Source organism: Rhipicephalus microplus, chromosome X (genome assembly GCF_043290135.1).
Source record: "Rhipicephalus microplus isolate Deutch F79 chromosome X, USDA_Rmic, whole genome shotgun sequence".
Taxonomy (NCBI): domain Eukaryota; kingdom Metazoa; phylum Arthropoda; class Arachnida; order Ixodida; family Ixodidae; genus Rhipicephalus; species Rhipicephalus microplus.
In genome coordinates, this window is record NC_134710.1 from 141916563 (window position 1) to 141940704 (window position 24142).

The 24142-nt window shown below is 43.6% G+C and overlaps 2 protein-coding genes across 3 annotated transcripts in view; both read left to right on the forward strand.

Moving 5' to 3' along the window:
- The first annotated feature begins 3064 nt into the window (after positions 1 to 3064).
- On the forward strand, positions 3065 to 7180 carry LOC142775801 (zinc finger MYM-type protein 1-like). Its single transcript, XM_075877900.1, has one exon. The coding sequence runs from the start codon at positions 3453 to 3455 to the stop codon at positions 5715 to 5717; it is 2265 nt and encodes a 754-aa protein (XP_075734015.1). The 5' UTR covers positions 3065 to 3452; the 3' UTR covers positions 5718 to 7180.
- Positions 7181 to 9246: 2066 nt separating this feature from the next.
- The window catches only part of LOC119176577 (E3 ubiquitin-protein ligase MARCHF6), a 145544-nt gene continuing 130648 nt past the window's right edge, over positions 9247 to 24142 (forward strand). The window contains exons 1-2 of one of the 2 annotated variants that reach the window (XM_075877902.1): positions 9247 to 9337; positions 17972 to 18068. In XM_075877902.1, coding sequence (XP_075734017.1) covers positions 9274 to 9337; positions 17972 to 18068 — 161 coding nt within the window. In that variant the 5' untranslated portion in view covers positions 9247 to 9273. Of the gene's footprint in view, positions 9338 to 10990; positions 11143 to 17971; positions 18069 to 24142 lie in introns of those variants that run through there. The other variant, XM_037427936.2, reaches the window with a different exon arrangement.

Sequence of the window (24142 nt, forward strand, 5' to 3'; positions counted from 1 at the left end):
ACGGCGCGCGTAGCGCTCATGGTTTGGCAAGGTTCTCCAATAGTCATCGGCGGCCCAGCGCAAAACGAGAAGCGCCGCGAGAGAGAGAGCGGTTCGGGCGGCCAAACGCGCGCAGCGCGAAAGCCAAAGCCGCGTACGAAGCAGCGGTAACGGTGGCGCGGCCAAAGCGGCCAAGATCCGAAGCGGCGCCGGCGCCGTTGCTATGGCGTGACATCACAGCGTCTCTCGGCTCAAGTAGCCAATCAGCTCTCGCCGCCAGTTGCTAGCTCTGCTCCTACTAGGTTTTCAATATATGCTGCCCGGAAAGCTTACCCAAGGGATGCGGTATCGAAATAAAGTATCAAATTGTTGGAAATTTCTGATCAGAGACTATTACCCTCTCGCCTGTGATAAACAGGCACTTGAAATACAGTGCGAACAGGCACGATAAGAAAAGAAATGGCTCTGACTGATAGTAGATTGAAACAAGAAAGTCCACAGTTTGTAGTTTGCTCTGCTTGTGTGAAGCAACAAGCTCGTGCGACATCCTCTTTTCGAGGCGCGCCTTCCCCTCACACACCACCACCGCAGAGAATAAGCTTCGCCCTGCTGGGGCAACGAGCGCTGGGGAACCTTAGACAGGGTGCACGTGCAGTGGCGTAGCCAGGGGGTGGCACATTAGGCCTGTGACCCCCCTCCTTCCAAAAATGCCATCGCATACAGGGCACAAAACAAAACGACGCTCGACCACGTCTGCCTGGCCGGCCCCAACTTCGGATCCAGGTAGTATCCCCCCCCCCCTCACCTTAAACAAATTTCTGCCTGCGTGCCTGTGCACGTGTGGCCATAAGCAGGCTAGAACATAGGAGCAGCAAGCAGCGTGGGCTCAAAACCGTAGACGTTCATATACGGAGCCGGTTTCGATACCTTTTCATGTGAAGTTTAACCTTGGACATAGGGAGATCCCAGCCGCCCACGTACGTTTCTTTGCATAATCTGCAGGTGCAGTTGGGAGTACAATGGAACGCCAGAGCGTGCGTACGCCGGCGGCTGGGGGTCCCTGGCACTAAATCTAGAACACACAACACGCGGATATGCGTGTCGTCTTTAGGCGATGCCAAAGCGGCACGTAAAAAAAAAAAACAAAACTGGACAAACTGCCGTGGTATTCCATTCGTTTGCTAGCTCTCGCGGTGTAAGACACACACTTTTTTCTTATTTTCTTACTCTGTGCTCGCTCCCAAGCAGTGTTCGTGTCACGCATAGGCATACGCAGGGTTCCCCTTCAGGAGGGGCGAAGGTTCGTCGCAGTGCCACCCCTCCCTCTTATGTCAATGCATGGGGCTGACTTGGCGCTCCCCCCCAGTCGCAGCCTCTATTATATCAATGTGCAGACCTGACTGCGCCCCCCCTGCCCCCCGTCGTGAGAGAGAAGACCCGAGAAGTTTGTCCGGCGACGTCAACGCTTCTCTGCCGGAAAAAGCGTACAGCCTCCGCTCCCTTTGGTTCCCGCGTATACTTGTGAAGCGCGCGCTGCACGTGAAACAGCCCTCGTTCCGCCATGTCAAGGCGACAAAGAGGAGGGAATCATAGCTGTGTCGTCAACTGTGACAATGGCCATGTAAACACGAAGGGGTCGACTTCAACATTCCCAAACAGAAAAAGCAGGCGACAAGCATGGATCGCAACAGTGCGCTGAGACAAGTAAATTTTTTTATAAAAATGAGCACGTGCACGATGCATTTAACCTGACAGGAGCTTATTACTGCGTCACCACTCCTCTAAGCTTTTGAGTTACATGGAGATACATATCTGCATCTTAAAAGCGCAAATTGCCATATTACTTTCAACTTGCATCTTTTCAGCACTGTCAAAAAATTGCGAAGACATGTTTATGCTGCTACTGTTATTCGATATTGTAGTAGTTGAAGTTGTGTACACATGTGGTATTTGTGATGTGTGATTATATATTTTTTGTATCTAAGCAGCGCCGATGGAAGAATGTGGTTGCCAAAAGCTTCGACAATGATTTGTAGCAGCCATTTTGTGGAAAACTGCAAAGTGACTCAAGCGAGCACACTTCTTATGTACTGACGATAGTTCCAGCGGCTTACAGGAAACGGGCATCTTACGCAGAAACGGCGCAGAGGTATGATAAGCAGCGAAGCGCATAACGGACTATGCATTTTAAAGCATTCTCTTTAGACTGTTGATTCCAAAATTTACGCTCAGCGAAAATTTGTTCCGCGCACGTGCAATTATCAAGTAAAGCTAGAATAAAAGGGTATTTATCATAAACATGACCCCTTCATACCACCACGTTTTAAGGGTAAGATTGGAACGCGGTTAGTAACAAGGACATTTGTCTATGCAACAAGCGCGCCCGCCCTGTCTATGTGTTTTCTTCATTTGCAGTATGGTCGTGATTTTGGCGCGAAATTGACTATTTAACTGAGACATGTACTAACTAGCCTAACAACGAGTACAACAAGCGCATTGCTCTTTGGATACCTTTCATTAAATGTAATAATGATTCAAGCAACGGACTACGCACAATGTTTGATTAATAAATTTCCATACATAGCTATCTCCGTGCAGTTATCGTATGACATATTTCTGTGCACACCAGATGGTCGCAATCGCTAGTTTTTTTTTAATGAGGCATTTTGCCATCGCACATGTTTTTATAGAGTTTGATTATGGCGTTGTCTGCTACCACTTGCTCCGCATCTGCTACATGGCTGAGCAGATCGCTGACCTTTCACCAAATTGCTGCCACGAAAAAAATCTTAAATTGCGGCGATCTTAAACGCGACAAAAGCGTGTACATCCTAACCGCGCGCGAGGCGAAACTCTCAAAAACACGTGCAGAACGCGTGTAGCGTGGGAGCAAAGGAACAGGTTTTTTTTTTTTAAAGACAGGTTGAAGGGAACATCGGAGAGGTCAACATTCTTGTAACGAGTTTTGCCCCCCCCCCCCCATTCAACGGCAGCGGCCGACCCCGCAGCGCCCTCTACGGCGTGGGTCTCCCCTGCCATCCCTCCAACGTTCAGTCTACATTGGCTTGTCTCAGTATGTCGACTTTCCTATCTCCTTCTTTTTTCCTCTCGTTGGCTGTCTTCTTCTGCTTCTACTTTCCTTCTATTCTTTTTATCCCTCCTTCCCCCCACCCCTATAAGGCACTGCGCCGTGTCGCATGAAGGCAGACAGAAATTAGGTGCCTTTTTCCTCTTCATTCTAATCACTACCACCACCAGTATGTCACAGAAAAGGTCTATTGCCGACTTTTTTTTCGCCTTCGAGCAAGCGGGCCAAGCAAAAAGCTGTCTCCCCCGAGCTTTTTGCTTCCACAGCAGAAGATTCGGAGACGCTTCAGGAACAAGAAAATGCTCAGTGCTTTGTTTCAATTCCGCTTGAAGAGACTGTGCGTAGCATCGCGTCTGACGATGCTTGCCCGTCCTCGTCAGGGCACATGGACCGCGAATGTGATGACCTTTCCGCATCGTGTGCAGCAAGACATCAACCTGATTCTGCGACAGAATTCACCGCCTCTGATGTGGATGTCGACCACGCAGGCCAGTTGGACATTTCGAAATTCAAGACAGAGAAACCTACACAGCCAATACTGAACCCATTTCCATCTAAGAAGTACGGCAAATTGAGCAGGAGCTTCAACTCAAACTGGTACCGCCTATTTCCTTGGTTGGAGTACAGCGCGCAGGCTGACGCAGCTTTCTGTTTCCCTTGCAGAATGTTTTCAACTGGTGACAATGAGAAATCTGCATTTGTCAATGGTGGATACAGTAATTGGAAAAATGCCCTAGAAAGAGACGGTGGCTTCAGGAAGCACGAAAACTCACTCGTGCATAAGACTTGCCAGGCATCGTGGGTTTCCTTCACGCAGATGAAGGCGGGAGGACAAAGCAGGTCGGTTGCAACACATCTCAGCGACGCGTACTCCAGGGAGGTGCAGGAAAATCGCCTCTATATAGCAAGAGTTGCCGATATATTGCGATTTACTGCCGTTCAGGGAATCTCTCAGAGGGGCCACGATGAAAGTGCCAGAAGTGAAAACAAAGGAAACTTCGTTGAGCTCTTGAACTTGTTTGCTAAATATGACATTATAGGAAAGAAACTGAATGGTGGAGCAGCGAATGCAAAGTGCGTTCATCACTCGATACAACACCAGATCCTCGAAATTCTCAGCCACATCACATTAACAAGTATAAAGGAAGAGATGAAAAGCTCCCAGTGCTTTGCACTTATCGTCGATGAAACCAAGGATCTAAGTAAGACGGAACAGTTGTCAGTGGTAGTAAGGTACTACCTCAATGGGGCTGTCTTTGAGAGGTTCCTTGGATTCCGCAACGCTGAGCAATTGGATGCTAAGTCGCTCCTGAGCTACGTCAAGGAAACGCTGAATCGCTGCGGCATTGATTCTCAACTGTGCATTGCTCAAACATACGATGGTGCAAGTGTCATGAGCGGTACGTCACGAGGCGTCCAGGCACTATTCAGGCAGGAAGTGCCGCAGGCAGTGTACGTACACTGCATGAACCACCGTCTCAATCTTGTCATCGTGGATGTCTGCAAGGCGATAAAACCGGTGAGGGATTTTTTCTCTCTTTTGGAAAGCCTTTATGTATTCCTAAGTGGATCTGCAGTTCACTCCCTCTATGTAGATGTTCAAAAAAGGTTGTCTTTGCCTGTGACAGAGCTGCAGCGTCTCAGCGATACACGATGGGCCTGCCAGATAACGTCTTGCACAGCTGCCATGAAAAGCCTTCCTGCCATTCTTGTATGCCTCAGCGAAGTCATCGCTACAAACAGCAGGCGGGCAACGGAAGCCGGGGGTCTGCTGGAGCAAATGAACTTCTCTTTTCTTTTCCATTTAAGGCTATTCACCAAGCTACTCAGCCGCCTTAAGGTTTTTTCGGACATATTACAAAGTAAAGACTGCAACCTTAGTCAGGCATGCCTCATGGCGCACACTGTCATTGACGAGTTATCCGAAATCAGAAATTCGCAGAGCGCGTTTGGCGCTGTGTGGGAGCAAACCTGCACTATTTCTGAGGAGAACGGGGTCCCCCAAAGGGAAAAGCAGAGAACGAAGTGCCTTCCGCTCCATTTAGAGCAGTTTGTATTAAGTGAAGGACGGCCCGTTGAAGAAGAGTCTCCAGATTCAAAAGAAACTTTCAGAGTCAAAGTTTTTCTGCCCGTTTTGGACCACCTCATTGTGGAACTGACTAGGCGATTTGCGGAAAATAATGACGTACTCTGCGGAGTCAGCGCCCTCCACCCTCAAAGTGAGAATTTTATGGACGTCTCCTTGCTCAAGCCTTTCGCTGAGCACTATGCATGCGACATCAACAGCGTTGAAGTTGAATGCAAGTTGGTAATTAAACTTCTTCAGCGCATCGAAGCCGAAAGGAAGTGCAAGATAGAAACATTGCTGCAATTGGTCACCGTCTTGGAAGAGTATAAGTTAGCCTTTCACGAACTGCACAAGCTAAGTGTTATCGCCGTGACGATACCGGCATCATCATCTTCTTGCGAGCGCACATTTTCGTGCCTTCGAAGACTGAAGACTTATCTTCGCAGCAAAATGACTAACAACCGTCTGAGCGACCTAGCTGTGCTTGCGGTAGAACGGTCTCTAGCCAATAAGATAGACCTTCAGCGTGTTGTTGACATGTTCGATGCTGCACACAATAATCGGCGTATACGTCTGCACTAGTATGCCGGTAAATGAAACTCTATAGTACCTTTGCGGCACTTTCATGGGAAAAATGTTCGGGCACGGAAACCCGCTTCGCCATCGAATAATTCCGGCCGTTTTTCCTCGCTTTCAAACAAACTGCAAAAGGTGCCCCGCTTGTCTGAGGCCACGTCGGTGCCCCGCTTGTGTGGTGAACAGTGCCTAGTAGGAGAGCTGACACGTTTGTGAAAACTGGTGTACTGTTTAGTCAGATATGAAATGACTTACCTGCCTATGCGTGATCCAGTTTTACAAATCTATGCCCTTCATTTGTTTATTCTTTTGCTACATTGCTTCTTTTTTCTTTTCCCATTTCCAACGTTTAGCAACACCAGCAGGTGCAAGAACAGCCTTTTAACATTTTGTAATCTGGCGCATCATTACGAAACTTGGAATTGATATGAACATTACTTAGTGGTGTTAGTTATCTCTGATGCTCTGAAATGACTCTTCCGAAGCTATATTGTGATCTAGTTAACACGTGTTATTTTGTTGCTGCTGGTTACCAAGCTTAATTTCTTTTATTTGGTACTGCATTTTGTATATCGGTTGTTTGACAAACTGTATCAATTTTCATTTTACTAGCAATACAACTGCTGTGTAAACATGCTAAATATTAAGTTGTATCCTACTGCGTTGCTCGAATATCTTACTTACACTGGTGTGTTTAGAACCTGGGCCTTTAGCCCAGCCAAACGGTTTCAGCCACCGACTAATTGGTGTCCTCTTGTGTTTTCGGAAGATTGTGGTGAAAGATTGTGGTATTTCGTGACTGAGCAGCACTTGCGTGCAGCAAATGAAGCAGTTGCAGGTGAGCTAATAGATAGCTATCCTTGGCGAGATTGCAGTGAACTGCGCATAGCAGTAGATACAGCTACAGTGTACTAGACAGCAAAGATAGCGAAGCAGCATAGCGGCGTCAAACCGGTCGATGCTGATGACGTAGCTGACGTCGTGACACGCAGGCTTGACAAGTTCTAGGAGGCGTTGCTTCGGCTCGACTTCTCCCAGAGGCTTGGCTGGCTACCTCCGACTACATCACAGCTGCGCCCATTTTCTCAAGTTGCTATCGTCCTGGTAATATTATCAAGGAAGCTATAGATCAGCTGTTTTTCGCCCAGCTAATCCCATTCTAACCCGTATAAAGCTAGCGCCTAGGTGATTTCTTTTGTAAGAGTGTAAGAGTTGATTTAGATCAAGAGAAAATCTTTCAGATAATATATTACGTTGAACTCACCTAAGCAGAACAATACGCATGTTTATTGACGTGTTGAGCTACTGAACGAAGCGTAGGTGACATGTAACAGGACATATCGTAGACTTCCATCGAAGAAGTTGGGCGTTTATAAAAGAAGAAAAGGGGAAGAGAGTAAGACAGTGAAAATACAACGCATAAGCTCCCCACTTGCTTGCCCCCCTGGAGGAACTCACTTTTCGTGGTTGCCCCCCCCAGTAAAAACATCCTGGCGCCGCCCCTGGGTTTAATATCTCGAGGCAACACGCTGGTCATAATGAGCACAGCAGCCGAGTGTTATTGATGTTGATCAGCCGATTTTCTGTCAGACGGCCAACAGACGGTCGGGAACACGTAGGCCGCAAAAACAAATAATATACTAAAAATGAAGTGGGAAGTGCAACCGTTACATTTTTAACTTCGCTTCACGGAGCCTCGCATCAGCTCTGGAAAAGTAATTCAGGGGTTGACGGCACATTTTGAAACAGTAGTTTCCGCAGGGCACTCTGCCCTGCTTGACCCACGCTGTCGCCTGTCTTCAGGACCAACTCGTTGCCACTGCAAGAACTTCTGTTTCAGGACACACCATTCCTACGCTGTCCAGATGTGAAGGGTGTGTGAAAAGCGATAATTGTAACCGTCAGGGTGAAGCAAACGTAAGGCGACGTAAACGTGTGGCCCTTGCACATGTCAAAGTTTTAGCAATGTAGCGGCTTGCCGCTACAACGACAGTTCGCGCCAACAGTATTTTCAAAAGGTCCATCATCTAAATTTAGTCATCGCTGTTACAGTCAGTTGAAACATCGATGCGCCTTCAATAACATTGCCACGTATCTTGCATCGGCGGGGCCACCAAACTTTCCCATGACTGCTGGTACACCGTCTTGAAAATATTCTTCATATAAAAGCATGACGAGACAAACCCAACTTAATCAGTTGCTCTCCCTATCATTTTATGTATTCCGACTATCCGGTATGAAATATCACTTTCTTGTTTCACGAAATTTTATATCTGCCAACACGTTTTACAGTTTGCAAAAGTATGTTAACCTACACAGCAATACCTACTATGCATGCACTGTTTCTGATCAAAGGCTGCATTTTCAAATTTCTTGGTTGACAATATCATGCACATAATGCATCCTGAAGGCCTGTTTGGCAATAATTTCAAAGAGCGAAATTTCAATGCTGTTTACAGATTCACCCTGGCAATTTACTAGACAAGTCCCATATATATTTCACTACTACACAAGTTCATAAATTCCGCGTTTGGGGCTGAAGATACAAAAGTCGATTCCTCAGAAGCTATTGCCGGTACCTGTGCGAGCTTTCCCACTGAAAGAAGCAGGATTAAAAAGCAAGTTCACAATTTAAATGAGTTTATTTCACTCAACATACACTGAAACACCTGCATTTGGCAGACACATTCCAGTTAACATTTCCAACATTGAATGTGCAGTCACAGTGATGGAAAAGACATTCTGATTTTTGTGGCAGGAAAAAGGCTGTTCTGAAGTTGAATGTGGTGTGAGGGGGGCAGATGGCAAAATATTTTAAGCAACTGCTCGAGTTTAAAGCATCATTTAAAGGGGTGGCGACACCAAACTTTTAACGAGCCTGTCGTGGGTTTTCTTTATATGCAAGGACACTCCACATGAAGGGTCGGACGCTACAAACGTTCAAAAATATAGTTTAACTCACTTCCGAAGTGTACCCAAATGCTCATTCTCCCAATCACCCATCACTAGCGCGGCCGACACTTGTTGCCCTTCCTAGAAAGTCGCCCGCTGGACTTGAAGTAAGGAACGCAGCAGTATACCATCGCAGAAAATGGTATTATACTACTGCCGTCCCTTGACGATGTTGCCGACTATGTATTTCAGACTGTGTTGGCGACGACTGGGAGCGTACGGAGAATGAAGTGGCCGCTAACACGATGGGGGTTAGTGGTGGCGCCACGGCGCGCTGTGGCTGTTTCGAAAAAAAAAAAACTAAACAAGCAAAAGCAAATTTGGCGACAGGGGGAGCGATGCCATAAGTAGGTCGGAAGTTTATATATAGCAGGTCGTGAGAAAATACGATGCAAGATGGCAGCTCTGCGAATCGCTCAGATAGATCAAATCTTGCCAGAATGGCCGTCTACACACAAGCAGACGCTTAATGTGAGTTATGTTTATTTGTTTTTGATTTTAACACAAAATAAGCCAGAAATTACAATTATTACATTTTTTTTCAGCTTCTCCACGCGAGGTGGCGCATCGTCGCGTAAAAGCTGTCTAAACGTTTCAATTTTCAGACAGCATGGGGTCGGTGCGGTCTTCTAAGCTGCTAAGCAGTCTGCGTAGACCAACGTTTCTAGAACTAGGTAAGTTGCAAAACTGAGTGATGTTGCGCGGCGCCGCCGCTGCCAGCGACAAATGTGGCGCTGCTGTCGCACCCAGATTCACTCACTGCATGCTCGCTCATGTCCCTCCTGTAACCTCCGTTGGCTCTGCATGTTGCAGTGCGTCTTTATCCGTGGAGGCTTCTTTCTGCGTGAACAGTTTTATGCTTCAGCGTGCCCTGTTCTGCTTTGTATGTGTTGCGTGTTTTCATCATGGCCAGATGTTGCGTTCTTGGCTGTAGAGTAGCTACAGGAAATGAGAGACACCACAACATTTCTTTTGTACCCATGTGTATCTGAGCAGCGAGAGGTATAAGACCATGCTATTCCTCGTGCGGATAAGAAACTGCCGAGCACCTCACGTCTGTGTGATATGCTCTTTCATGAGAAGGACATCCTGAAGACTTACACTCACGTCATATGGTAAGAAGGTACAAATCGCAAGAGGAAAGTGGGACCTCGTCGAAGGATGCGTTCCACAAATATTCGCGAATTTGCCCGCTTACTTTTGCTGCGGGGCCCACGACGAAGAAGCGAAAGTTGCGCGATAGGAGTGGGGTCCTTTCCAGAATATCATCGGTGAAAAAGAATAGACTATCTCCGAGCACTGAGCTCGAAGAATGTGAAATAAGTCCCGACATGCCGTCAACTAGTGGCGTCATTTCGCTTAAAGACATAGAAAACGTTTGTTTGCATGCTGGCGGAAAGTTGTTAAAGATGGCGAGACAAGATGTCTTGTGGTGTTTCTAGGGCTCAAAGAAAAAAAAAGCGCTATTTGTGGAGAAATGTGTTTTCGTCGCAGAAGACATGACAGTCACCATTAGCAGCCGTCACAATCACTTAGCCAAGTCGCCTGGCAATGCAGATACCATCACCCTATGGGCCGAACTTCTGGGACACACAGAAAAGCTGCAAGTGTGTTCATGTTGTCCCAATGCGTCAACAGGCAGACTCGTGAGTAATGACTACGAAGTGCTCACCGATACCCCAAAGTGTGGTCTCTGCTCGAAGCTTTGGCTGCAGCTGTGTTAAAAGGTTTCATTAGAGGAACTACATAAGAGGCAGAGGGAAGACATGCTCAAGAAAATGGCCCCACGCGTAGCTTTTCGACGGTCTAAGTTGCTAAAGAATATGACTGACATGAAAAAAAAAAAAAAAAGCTGACTACATAACCAGACAAAAGCCACGAGATCGCGCCACATCGTTGTAATTTATTTTCAAGCCCGAAAAACACAGCCACAAAAAAGGATGCCAGACATTTTAATTGGGTTTTTCGCGTCTAAAAATCTATTGCGAACGTACACTAACTAGCAACTAACCGACAACTCGTATGCCATGCTATATATATCAAGCATTGTTTATTGTGTGCAGTTCAGAAAACCATAATTACACTGTATTTGCCTTACACCGCTTAATATTACGCAGTATTAAGTTTCGGCGGCAGCACAATAAATCTCGATAGTATACTGTTGGCAAAGCTCTTGCAGAACGGCCGCCACGGCGTCTTGCCACTACGACTACGCGTTTTCGTCTGCTAGCGGAAGCTTCTTGCGCCGCCAGCGCCACTAAACCGAAAGTTGTCCCGGCGCCGTGTGATGAGTAGTCTGACGCGGGGAGTTTTGCAACTTACCTAGTCTAGAAACGTTGGCGTAGACTACAGTGTCTTAAAATCGGAACACAGCCCATGAAGTTTTATGAAGCCTAGCTGAGCCGGATGTGGCTTTACTTCAGTTGTTGGTTTCCGGACCTGACGTCATATAGCAACATGGACGATTCCCAGCTTCAAGGTGAGCGTCGAGAAAACGCTTCGTTTTCACCCTTATTAAGAGTGTTTTTCTGTGCTAGGGCCCCTGTCAATTCACTTGAAAGCGCGTATAATCCTAACTATGTAATGAAAATTGAAAAGTGAATGATATACTACGTTTTGCTGCATTTCGACAGTAGGCTTAAATCCAGGTAGTACTTAGTAGTATACATTGCTCAGCTTGATTACGACGTCACGAATAGTATAAAATATGATTGAAGTTGCCATGCTTCACCTTTGCACTCACTGCTGCCTATGCATACTGGGAACAACTTACGCTGGGAAGATAACTAAGGCATGTAATTACAAGCTGTCAGTTGGTGGCGAACTTTCTGGGTCCAGGCCCGAGGAACTTGTTTTGGAGAGGCTTTATTTAGGTATACTTTAATTCTACTGGTGCCGCTTGCCGCAATATACAGGCAATTCATTGAAATAACGAAAGCTTAAGCATCGTAAAGAACTTGATCCCTTGCCCTAGGTGCGCTTTATGTCGCGTTCGTAAATCTTGTATGCGTGACCATGTATAAACCGAAAACAGCTGTGCTTCTGTGGAATTATGTTGTGAGCCTGCTACGCAGGGGCTTTTCTTTTGGTCGCAATCCACAGGCAACACCCAAAACATCTTGTTAAACACCAAAAGTAATAAATACGTATATACCTGTAGCCTTACCAACAGCCCGCTGGCATGCGCTGGCGCAATACGTGTGTCAGCGCTTGCGTTGGATCAGTTGAGGCCGTGTAAGAGATTCATTGCTCGAAAACTTATCGGAAGCGCGTTTCGTTCAAAAAAATGTCTTCTACTCGTTGCCGTTGGAGCGTAATGATGTATGTCGTAACCTTTGTGCCGGTGGTTTCGCGCAGACGACTTGCGGTCTTCTCATGACAGGGAGACGCTTGAGCGGCGTTGTTGTACTCCTGGCGCACGTAGCAAGCCTAAGAAAAGTGCACGCGTGCAACCGTTTAATTATGTGGCCTAATGAAGTTGGTCGGCAGAGCCTGGGCAGAATAGCGTTCTGCGTTTGATAGGCCTCGTGATGCCATGAGACACCTGTTCTGCATCCTAATAATAATAGTAATAAAGTTGGGCATCATTTAAATCGTTGCTGCGCTGAGTGAGCGTGCAAGTTAATCGTCAATATCGCTTTCCTGAATTTGTGCTACTGATGTGTACTTAGTGGGAAAATTGGTCACGAACTCGAGCACATCACGCCCCACTTCATTGATGTTTGCATTTCATAGTTACTGTAGTCTAAGCTGATATATATATATATATATATATATATATATATATATATATATATATATATATATATATATATATATATATATATATATATATATATATATATATATATTGGTGTCGCATGTACCATGCATCCATATTTTCAATAGGCTAATAAGAAGCGTTCCACATTAAGTAATAGACATGCACAAATCTGTGTAATATATGTTTCATACAGTGACTACACAGTGCAGTTTCATATGTAAGGACATCTGAAAGCGCATTGTGTGATCACGTTTCCCCATTTATTTTATAATAAATGTAATGTAATAGTTTGGTGGAGCAAGCAACAAAACACACTGCACAACTTTGTATTATTTGTCCTTCATGATATGGATTAGAGGATGGGTTTCCTGGTGTGTATACCTGGTATAAAGAAACCCTGTTCACTTGTTCACACGACGAGTCGAGTAGAAATTTCATCAGTTGACACGTGGAATGAACTGATGCTTAAGTTAAGTACACTCCCAGCTCTTTTTGCTATACTTGCATTTTAAGGTACGTATTCTTAGTCTCAAGATCTGTTCAAGAATATGAGATTTGTGTTGTTTAGGGCTTGTCATTTGCTCTCTTTAATTCTGGAATATAAATAATTCACAGATATCATCACTGGCTCATGCACTTTCACTTGTGAAAGCTTTCATTGTGCCTTTTATTATTCTGTACTTCACGATACATGACTTGTAGAAAATGAGAAAAAGTGTCAAAGAAATATCACCATATTTGTTTAGTAGACCTATGCTGCTGTAATCTGTGATGCCTACCATTTCCTTACTTGTTCCTCAAAGCTTTTTGTAAAATCGGAACAATTGATGGGCCAGCGGCGTGTTTTTATGCTGCGTCCATCAGAGAGTGCAAAGCCCTGGGCAGTGCAGCCACTTATTACCAAAATAATGTGTGGAATCGTTTTAATAGCTGTGTGCGAGTGCACATCTATTTCATATTTGGAGTGTGGCATGTTTTTTTTTTTTCTTGGAAACAGAACTGGGTAAATGTCAACGTAAAATAAAGGCTTGATTTTTAGGTTATTTGAGGTGGCCCACTACTTGATTATTGATTCTATCAAGAATTAAATACTTTGTTACTTGCTGTTAAATAAGTAATTATACTTAGTTGTGAAGGAAACTACAGGTTTTAAGTACACACCACTACGACTAATAAACAACAGGTACAACTTTACTAGAGCGCATGTTTTTTTTTTTTTAAGTCATGGTTCGAGTTGGCTGGGTCAGCAAACACACATGTGGACTGTATCAGGTTATATTGCTTTCTGCTTATTCTCAGAAGAACAGGCATGTACAGGTATCCTTGCGATTACAGTGCACTTGTGATCCTTTTTACTTTGGCCCCGTGAATGATGTATACTCTGCTTCCGCAACACCCATTGAGCAGCAACTATTCAGATTCACTGCTTGCCTTCCGGGCTTTAGGGGCTGTAAAGCCTGTTCTGGGTTATCGGAGAAAAGGGGTAATAGTAACATCCCTTTTTACACAATTAGTATCAGTATTGAGCAGTTAATAAAGGAGTTAGGCGAGTCTTTCAGTGAATGAGTTTTACATTAATTTTCTTAGTTCTTTTTTCCCCTTCACTTTCTAGTTTCGATTTGGTGACTCATTCATAATAGGAGACACACATGGCAGTTGCTGATGTTAGGGCATTTGAATATGTGTCCGAATTTTGTACTTCTCTGCACTGAGTTGCTGATGTTAGGGCATTTGAATATGTGTCCAAATTTTGTACTTCTCTGCACTGAGTACTACCGGAATTCTAATTAAAATTAATGTTATTTTAATTTTCAAGAAAATATTAATGTTTTATTAATCACTCCATGTAGAGTATTTCACTCGTGTTGGCTCATAATTAAGATGAGGAAAACAGTGATCAAAATAAATGAGAGTGAGGTGAGTATGGGCTTTTTTGGTGAGCTGATCTCAGCCTGGTTTATTTTGTGCTACTACTCATTTCTTGCTCCCAGTTATGCTAGATTCACAAAAATTCCAGGGGGCAATCTTTGTAGGATTCGTAATATGGCTTTGTTGCTAAAACTTCAGTTGGTGAATTGCACCATTTGATTAAGCCAGAACTTACATTGTTTCCTTCTTCTGTTTTATGTTGCATTGTATCGCAAGGGCACGTGTTAGACACGAAGTGGGGGCTGGGCAGGCAAGGGTGGTCAAGTGTTATTTTGTGCTCTGTAGCCCGTGGCAGAAAGGAATTTTAGGAGGGGCATGTGTCCAATGTGCTATCCCTTGGCTACTCCACTGGTGTGAAGGCATTTCATAAACACGTGCATGCTATTGTCTTGGCATCAACTTTCTTGTGTATTGCTTACTTTATGTGAGTATTATTCATATGTAACAATAGTTGTTTTTGGCAGTCCTTACATCTAAGTTTTAAGAATATTGAAGGTGCTAGGCACAGGTAGTATGCTTCTTTGTGCTTTACCGCTATTTCTATACATCACCTGTATTGCAGGGACGAATAATGAGTGAATGTGTCGTTATGGAGTGCAAGCAAGGCTCTTGTTTTGTATTTTGATGCACAAACCTTGCTCATTTATTCTCCATGGCATGTAATTCCCATCAAAATTATTGCCTCGATTAGTAGCATATGTAATAACAAGACTTTTGTTGGCATGAATGTTTGCAATGATGTGATGACTTTGGCACATTATGGAGAATTTCACTTGAAGGGCTATAATGAAGGTGGTGGGTAACATCTTATTAATCTTTAATGCAGTGCTGTACTTATACACAAGATTCCATGGGGTTGTTCCCACTGTTCTCTATGTAGAGAAAATTTGTATTCTTGTGTTTGATTGATTTATTGATTGATATGTGGAGTTTAACGTCCCAGAACCACCATATGATTCATTATGAGAGACGCAGTAGTGGAGGGCCCCAGAAATTTCGACCACCCGGAGCTCTTTAACGTGCACCCGAATCGGAGCACACGGGCCTACAACATTTTCGCCTCCATCGAAAATGGAGGCGAAAATGGCTTAGGTACTCGGCTGCTGACCTGCGGGTCAGCAGTCGAGTACCTTAGCCACTAGAACACCGCGGCAAGGCTATTCTCGTCTTTGATGTATCGTAGTCTGACTAAAACTAAAGCCTCTACAAGTGCACATGCGAAACTAAAAAAGACCAGTAGGAGAGAGTGACACCAGGGCTTGGTGGTGCTTTCTTTCCTTTGTTTGCTCCTTTATGGCCTCACACTATTTTCCATTTCACTTCTCCATAAACTAGTTGTCAGCTTACCTTCTGCATTTTATCTCTTGGTTTATTTATTGAAAACGTCATGGCAAAACCTCCTGCTCTTATTTCTCTTTGTCAAGCAAGCGGTGCACAAAAATGAGGTTCATTGGACTTGTGTCTGTGCTTGTTTGTGAAATACTTCGAGAAGTAAAGTGTGAGAACTAGTAGTTAGCATCATTCAATACAATAAAGCTTCAGCAAAGTTGAATATTTTCAACACAGTTCTTGTGTCTCTACTGCATTGAAACAAACTGCAGTGGCTTGCAAAAATTGCTATATAGTATGGACGTTTGCCACATTAGATGCTGCTTTCTACTTTTTCAAAAGCTTCGATGGGGTCTTGGGAAAGTCCTTGAATACGGTCGAATTTTCCTGAATGAAAGCTATATCTACCCTGTAGGGTAGGAAGGTCGAAGGTTATAGAACAAAGTGACACTAGAAAAAAAGAAAGCATTCAAACTCCTACTAAATATTACATGAGGCTAAGATGCACATAAGAGGAAGCATACTGAGGTATCCAGCCTTAAAGTCATGCATAACATTTGCAAATTTTAAAGACTTTTACTGCATAGTTTGAGCTGCAAAAATATATTGTACTTAAATCTATTCTTTCTTTTTCTCTCATACATCGGTGCATGTGCATGCATGCACACTTGTGCACACAAACGCTTATTATAAAATATGCCTACAACTGTGTTGTGTACTGTATCTGGGGCTTGTTGTGGCATTTCTGGCACAGAAAAAGATCCCAATTTCTCTTGTATCAATAACATTGTATTATGTATCTAACACATCTATAGTATAGGTGCTCTAGCATGACTCAGTGGCTAATGCCTCGCACATCTATTGTATATAGTTCAAGAAGAACCGCAAAACACTTTAATGTTACTGACAGCCACTTAGAACCTGAATTGAGATTATTTTACTAATAAAAGGATTGTCTTTTGCATTGCTTTAAATGGACCCTGTTTCCGTTATTAAAGGTGAATTCATCTTTACTTATGGTGCCTCTGGCAGCAAAAAAGTCAAGCACTTGTACCTATCATGGGACCTTTTACCCTGTTTCCGTTATTAAATGTGAATTCATCTTTACTTATGTTGCCTCTGGCAGCAAAAAAAGTTAAGTACTTGTACCTATCATGGGACCTTTTACTGTTGTGCGCTGTTGTCTCTATAGTAGCATTGAAATGCAGAACACTTTTTATTGTAATCTTTTCTGACGTAAAATGTGCAGATGTACATTCCTTTGCACTGAGCGGAACGGCGGCGCCTCCTTTGTTTGATGTACGACCCGATGCCCATGGGCAGCAGCATGAATGTTAGCTGGGGGCTTATAGCCTAGGAGCACTTGCTGACGTGTTGGGAAAGTATGAAAATTGCCTCATGGCTTCTGAGATTACCTCCGGTGACGTGTTTTTGGAAGTAATCGCGGGGGCCACTAGCACCTAGCTTGAGAGGTGGTAAAGAGATCTCGCGTGCTGATGAGCATTTTTTATCCCATAATGGTCAAGAAGGTCAATATGAATGTGTTTGATCGCAGTTTCAATCACTCCTGTGAAAGCAAAACCTTGAGCATAATGCAAAGAGGGCCATTGGCATTGCCATTGTTTTGCAGCATTGCTAGAGAGCATCTTTGTGCAGTTCAGGGGCATTTAAGATAGAAAAATACTGCTAATAAAGTAACCACTTAGTTTTGGGATTAACTACTATAGCTAAAAACACTATGAAGGATGAGGTTTCTATTGGGTTTTAAAAAACTGGCTCCAGAAAAATTTCTTGGTCAGCCCCTTTAATGCCAGTGCAGTTTGGAGAAGAGCACTTTTCTTTCTTGGCATAATTGTGGCTACCTTTATGCATGGTGTTTGTGTTGCAATCACTGTGTATAATACACCACTTTAGTCAAATAGGGCTCATGATTATGAAATGGTGCAACGAAGGGATGATAAACTCAGACGATGAAGAATAATCATAGACAGGTACCGGTGCTTGTCTTCATGTATTCTTTGCCTGCGTTTATCGGTTCTTTGTTGCATAATTTAATAGTCATGAACCCTTACCACCTCGCCTACCTATCAGTGCGGCTAGCCTAACAGGGTTTCATCTTTCAGTGGTTAGTCATTCCTGCTGTTGTTAAATGGTTATTACATTACTGAAATCAGTAAATGAGTGTGACACATTTGTCGTGCAGGGAACCCAGTTTCAGTTAGTCCTGCTTATACCAGAACCAGCATAGAATATACGGCACTGAATATCTGTTTCTCTTTTGTTGCAGACATCTGTCGGGTATGTCGCTCGGAAGGGGCACCCGACAAGCCATTGTTCCATCCATGCATCTGCACTGGAAGCATCAAGTACATCCACCAAGATTGGTGAGTTACCATATCGTCTGCTCTGGTATTTTTGAGATGTTGCATATTGAATGGATCATTTCTTTGTACATTACCTTGTCTATAATTCTGTCATAATAATTCTAAAATATTGACATTTCGGCAATTCCTATGGTTTTGTGCTTGTTTACAGTGAAAGCAGCTTGTTATGAGGGTGGACACGACGATCTTGTCAAGAACAAGTCCTTGTCAATACCCACACCATCATGGTCAATTGCTGCTTTGCCTGCTGTGTGTGGCTTTTGAATTTTGTGTAGATTCCAATACTTTGAAAGCTGTGTGGGGAGTGAAACTGTGGAGCTCACTCATACTCTTTCATGAAATGTATATTGCCCTCAAGACTCACTCTTACTTGGACTCACCAAAATCTTTCTCAACCGGAGCCACTCGGACTCAGATTCACAAAAATTTCTTTTAGCTGGACTTACTCGAATTCGAGCCTACCTAAGTATTACTCACTTGGACTCACTCAGACTTGCAACTCTATCCAGTAAGTTACAATCCAGTAAGGACATTTTTATTGAAAGAGATGACGCACACAAGGTATTTTTTGAAGAATTCTCAAGATAAATTTTCAGGGGTTGGTGGAGGGAGAGGATTTCACGTCACCCTTTTTTTTCTGGTAACCCATGCCTTCGATGAATTATTAATCGGCGAGCATATGACCACTGGTGCTTTGAAGAATGTGCGAGTTAGTGTGAGCATAAACGTGAGCCGACGTAAGGCTGATAGTAATGCTGAAGTTGAGTAAATAAAATCATAGATCGTCAAAAAGTGTGCAACTCACTTGGACTCGCTCATGAAATACATTTTGCACTTCGGTCTCACTTAAACTTGCTAAAAGTTTTCTCAGCCGGACTCACTCAGACTCACACTCACTAAAAGCTTTCTCACATGAACTTCTTTCTCATTATTCCTGTTTACTTTGAAGTCTGCTGGGCTGACATGAAGACTGTATCAACCCTGATATAAGTCCGGCGGACGACTTCTTGTTTTTTCAAAGAAAGAGGCACCTGAAAGTTGACTTACGGTGTTTCCGCCACCAATGGGTTTTCACAGTGTCTCTGAGAGGAGTCGCAGCAGATGACTTTCAGGGAGCCTTTCAGATAGGGAATCGTTTTGAAAGCTTTGTATGGATGCCCAAAAAAACTATTTTAACAGTTTTAGTAATATAAAGTACTGATCACATCAGTAAATTCTTTTTACAAGACCCAATTTACCGTCGAACCCTGTTTACCATGAATGACTGACCATTTGTGTTTGTCATACTCGTGCCATGCTAATTTTCGTACATGTTAAGTTAATGAAACAGCTGCAAGAGTGCACCTAGACTGTGTCATGTAAATCATGGCCAGAGCACACTGTTTTTGGATTAATTCCAAAATCATGGCTAGAGCTCAGTGTTTTTGGATCAATCCGAAAAAAATATGAGGACCACCTACTGGGAGACTTTTTAGCAATTCAGCAATTTTTAGCAATTCAGAATTTTTAGCAAGAAATTTAGCAATTTATTCGGTAAACTTAGATTTTCAAAGGGCATTCTCAATGTTCAAACAACGCTTTCAATTTCAAAGTGGAGAGTCATCATTTGAAGGAGCGCACCTCCATCAGTGCCAGTAACCTTTCAAAGTATGCTTGCATCTATTACAACAAGCTTAAGATATTAATACAAACAAATGCAGGTGGTTTGTATTCAAGGATCTATGCTTGTATGGATATGCACTTGTGCGGTCAAACCTTCCAAACATCTAAAATACATTCACTGCATTCGCTTATTTTCGTGGTCAGGTATTTCATCTAAAATTTTGAAGTATTGAGAATAATAATATAAATAATAGGTCCTTGATTTTTCATCAAGACAAAGGGAGGCTGGGAGACAAAGCTGCAGAGCAGCTTGACTAGCTTGGCCCCCCAAAAGTACACTTAGGAGAAGGGGATTATACAGATGAACAGCCTTATAAACAGAGTAAGTAAGCAGTAGGTGAGAAAAAAAATGAAGGAATGAACGGAGAAGCAGGATTATCAGCTACAAGGATAAGCAATTTCACTGGAAATATTAATTATTAATGAGATCACATTTCAATAAATTATAATGCAAAATTAACCAATGAATTTCAGGCAATTGGGGATTTACCAAAAATAAACTTTGATAAAAGCCAAATTTTTTCCCTAAAAATAAACTGAAAACACAGATCTCTAATTATGGGTTACCTGCATGCATGTTATAATTTATATGTTAGTCTGTGATTTATGTTAGTCATACTAGTGTCATGTCATACCAATTTTAATATATACAAGTTAACAAAATTAACATCAGTTAGCTCGAGAAGTTAAAGGGACACCAAAGTCAACTATTCAGTTGAAGTTGAGTGTTGAAATGGCAGTCCAGAAACCTCGTAATGTTAGTTTTGTGCCAAGGAAGGGCCTATTTTGAAATAAAATCACGTTTTAGTGGTCCGCACGGGGTTAGCACACTTCAAATTACATGCATCACGAAGCAGACCGACCGGACTGATTCACTTCACTGTTGCCATGCACAATGTTGCCCGGCTTTACTGGGCTAGTAGCAGCTGACTGAAAGCAGTGGGAGCCACAGCGGCAACAACGGCCTTTGATCAATTTCCCGCCATTGGCTTTGAGATTGCAGACGCTTTTGTTTCAACTGTGCCCCGCTAGATGGCATTACCTGTCCCGTGTAACCATGTGAAAATTGAATTTTTGAACCACTCGCGCCATTCCCCATAGTAACGTCCAGCAGTTCTTTTTTGATGAATCAAACATGAACAAGCAGCATTTTATTGCATCTCTTGATGCACGGAAGGTTTTTTATTTAGTGCAGTTAGATTGATTACTAGTGATTAATTGTAGGCGGTCTGTCTGATGTCATTGGGATCATTTTGTAAATGTCCTACTGCGGCGCTTGTGTTCTTGTGCATTTACCCTAATTTCTCGTTAAGTAGGGCACAGTTGTTGATAATATTGTTGTTTTAGATGTTGTCATACATTGAGCTTTCACTCTGACATAAATTGTTATTTGACTTTAGTGTTCCTTTAATGTAAGAGTATAATATATAGTAGGTGCTTAGATGGATAGATATGATCAATGTGGCATTGGTTCACAAAGAAATGCTTTAGTTAAAGCTGCATATTGTACTAGAAAAATAATTTCACATTAAAATTGCCACACAAATAACTGCTGCAATATAATTGCTGCAGTTCAGTGTCAATAAATAAATCAAGAAGTAGCTTAAAAGTGACTAACTAGTTGGCATTACAGTTTCCAAATTGGAAGTGTAACTTGAGACAGTGACATTAAATTGAAGAACAGAGTAGGACAATCACTGCTTCTTTCAGCTCTTTTGTTTTTGTTCCAAGGGATGCATTTTGGATCACATAAGTTCATATAATTCTTTTGGAGAAGCAATCTTTATTTTATCATCTAATCTTGAACACCAGAATATCTTTATCATTGACTATATGGCAGCCTTTTTCTCTTTCTCTCTTTTATAGTTCAAAGGGCTGGGTGATAATTATAACCCGTGTATTCACAACCATAACTTGTACCTGTGACTTAACTCAACCTAAGCCATAACTTCGCCCTTAAAGGGGCCCTGCAACACTTTTTGAAGTAGCCATAGAATGGACTCACTAAAAAAGCTTATTGCCTCACGAATTCACCGGCAAAAAAATATTTAGATTCCGTCCAGTCCAAGCGGAGTTACAAGGATGTGTCGCACGCTAATATTGCATTTTCTCTTCTGTCCCGACAAAAGCGCTAAAATCTAAGCAGGGAGGGATGGCATAAGCAAATAAAATATGTCGCACGCGCCTTGTGACCTTAAGCACTTTTTTTTTCGAATGCGCTACTTTTCAGTGCAGTCGCACATGCTAGTATGGACAGGTTGCGGCCTCCCACAGCGATTCCTGTGATGACCGAGCACGCCAATGGCTGATGCGACGGCTTTGACGAGTGATTTTTTAGCTTTTTCCTTCATTTGTTTAGCGACGATAAAGTAGTTTTTTTAGTTGACTTTGAGAATTGTGAATTTCAGGCCGTGTGTTGTGCTGTAATATTTGCTCGCGTGTTCTTTGGAGCCTCTACTACCGATAGGCAGTGTTCTCCGGCCATGCCCAGAAAGTGTTGTAAGGCCCCTTTAACACATTTCAAGAACCTACCTTGTACTTGTCGCTGTACTTTTCTCATACTTTAGTAAGACTCGGTTAAGGTAGCTTATGACCTACCGTAAAAAAATGGTATATAGGTCGGACGGGAATGTAAATTGAGCCCCCCCCCCCCACTTTGAATCTCCGAAAAAAAAGTTTAATTGTAAAGTATCGTGGCGCACCCTTACCTTGATAAATACGGGACATAACCAGGTGCACTGTAATGACGTTCCTTTATATTTTGATACTAATCTTGCGTAGTTAAATGCCAGAAGGCCACAAAGTGCTGTCACTCAGACTTCTCCGAACTTGAGTCCGACGACGTCTGTTTCTCACTAGTTATGTCCCAGAATGGATCGTCCTCCATTCTATTCAATGCGGTGCTGATGCAGTATTTGCGGAAAGACTTGTGCCTGATCTCTTCCAGGAAATATTTCCATGCTTATGACACCCAGCCACAAACAGTCTCGAGCGGTGGACGTCGTAGGCGTCCAGCGGCGGTCTTGGGATTGTCATCTAGCATCCACTTATTGTAGAGCTCGTGCATGCGATCTTTAGGGTTTATTGAGCACTTTTTTCCAGCAGCTGGAGGATTGATGTTAGTCCCTCGGTGATCACGACAAGGTCAGTCTTGCTATCGGACAGAGCTGCCTTTACATCGGCCGTGAGGTGGCCTCGAAATGAGTCAAGCACCAACATGCTTGGTGGCTGTAAAAGCACATCAGGTCACCGATTCGCCGTATCCACTCAAGCATGAGGGACTCATCCAAGAATCCTTCTCCACCCGCAGGGGGGCAGTGGCAACACACCCCTTTGGCCCCGGCTTCACGTAGACGGCACCCCTGGGCTGACCCACCCAGGGGAAATCGGCAGTCGCCTTTTCCTGTCTCCTTCTCTCTCTCCATCTTCATTTTTTCTACTACTTTTGATCTTTCCTGTCCTCTCCTCACTTCTTTTTACTTCCACTATTCTCGGTGGCAAGGGTTAACGTGGTGTAGATATCCAACCTTGGATAGATATATTAGGTTATAGCGGCCATGTACGGCTGGCGCCTGCGTCTCCTTCGTGTCTCGCAGCGTCCCCTTGTTGGGCTCGATGGTGGGTGGCTGGCATGGCCGCCGAATAAGCTACCAAATTTATGGGAACTCCTAGCCCTCTCACAACCAATCGCCCCTCCAAGAGGTGGCGCACCGATGCAATTTTCGAATTTCTTCCAAACAAGAAAGATAACTTCCGAAAATACCACATCATCCACTGTGAAAGTACAGAAAAGAAAGCTAGAAGCATTTCACTTTTCCTTGTGTCCAGATGCCTTATAGAAACGCTAGGCACAGGCTACAAAGCCACAAAGACCGCCAGTGGTGACCTGTTACTCGAAATAAAAGACCACGCACAGTACCAGAGACTGCATAAACTTACATCATTTGGGGATCAGCCTATCACAATCACACCGCATCGAACCATGAACACCGTGAAGGGTGTTGTATCAGATGGAGACCTGATGGACCTCTCTGATGATGAACTTCTAACAGGCTGGAAAGAAGAAAATGTCATTCAGGTGCAGCGTATTAAAATAAGAAGAGAAAATAAAGAAATCCCAACGAAACACATCATACTCACTTTCGCATCTAGCACTCTCTCCACTGAAATAGCAACAGGATATCTTAAACTGCCAGTCAGACCATACATACCCAACCCGCGGCGCTGCTTTAAGTGTCAGAGGTTCGGGCACGACTCCCAGGGCTGCCGAAGACAGCTTACCTGCGCGAAATGCGGCGCCAAAGGTCATACCGCTGACGATGACTGTCAGCTACAAGTCCACTGCGCAAACTGTGAGGCTGATCATCCTGCATATTCCAGGTCATGCGTGGCCTGGAAAAGGGAAAAAAAAA

Bases quoted from the DNA above. Each gene is read 5' to 3' on its own strand.
- LOC142775801 (XM_075877900.1), top strand. From the start codon at position 3,453: ATGGACCGCGAATGTGATGACCTTTCCGCATCGTGTGCAGCAAGACAT.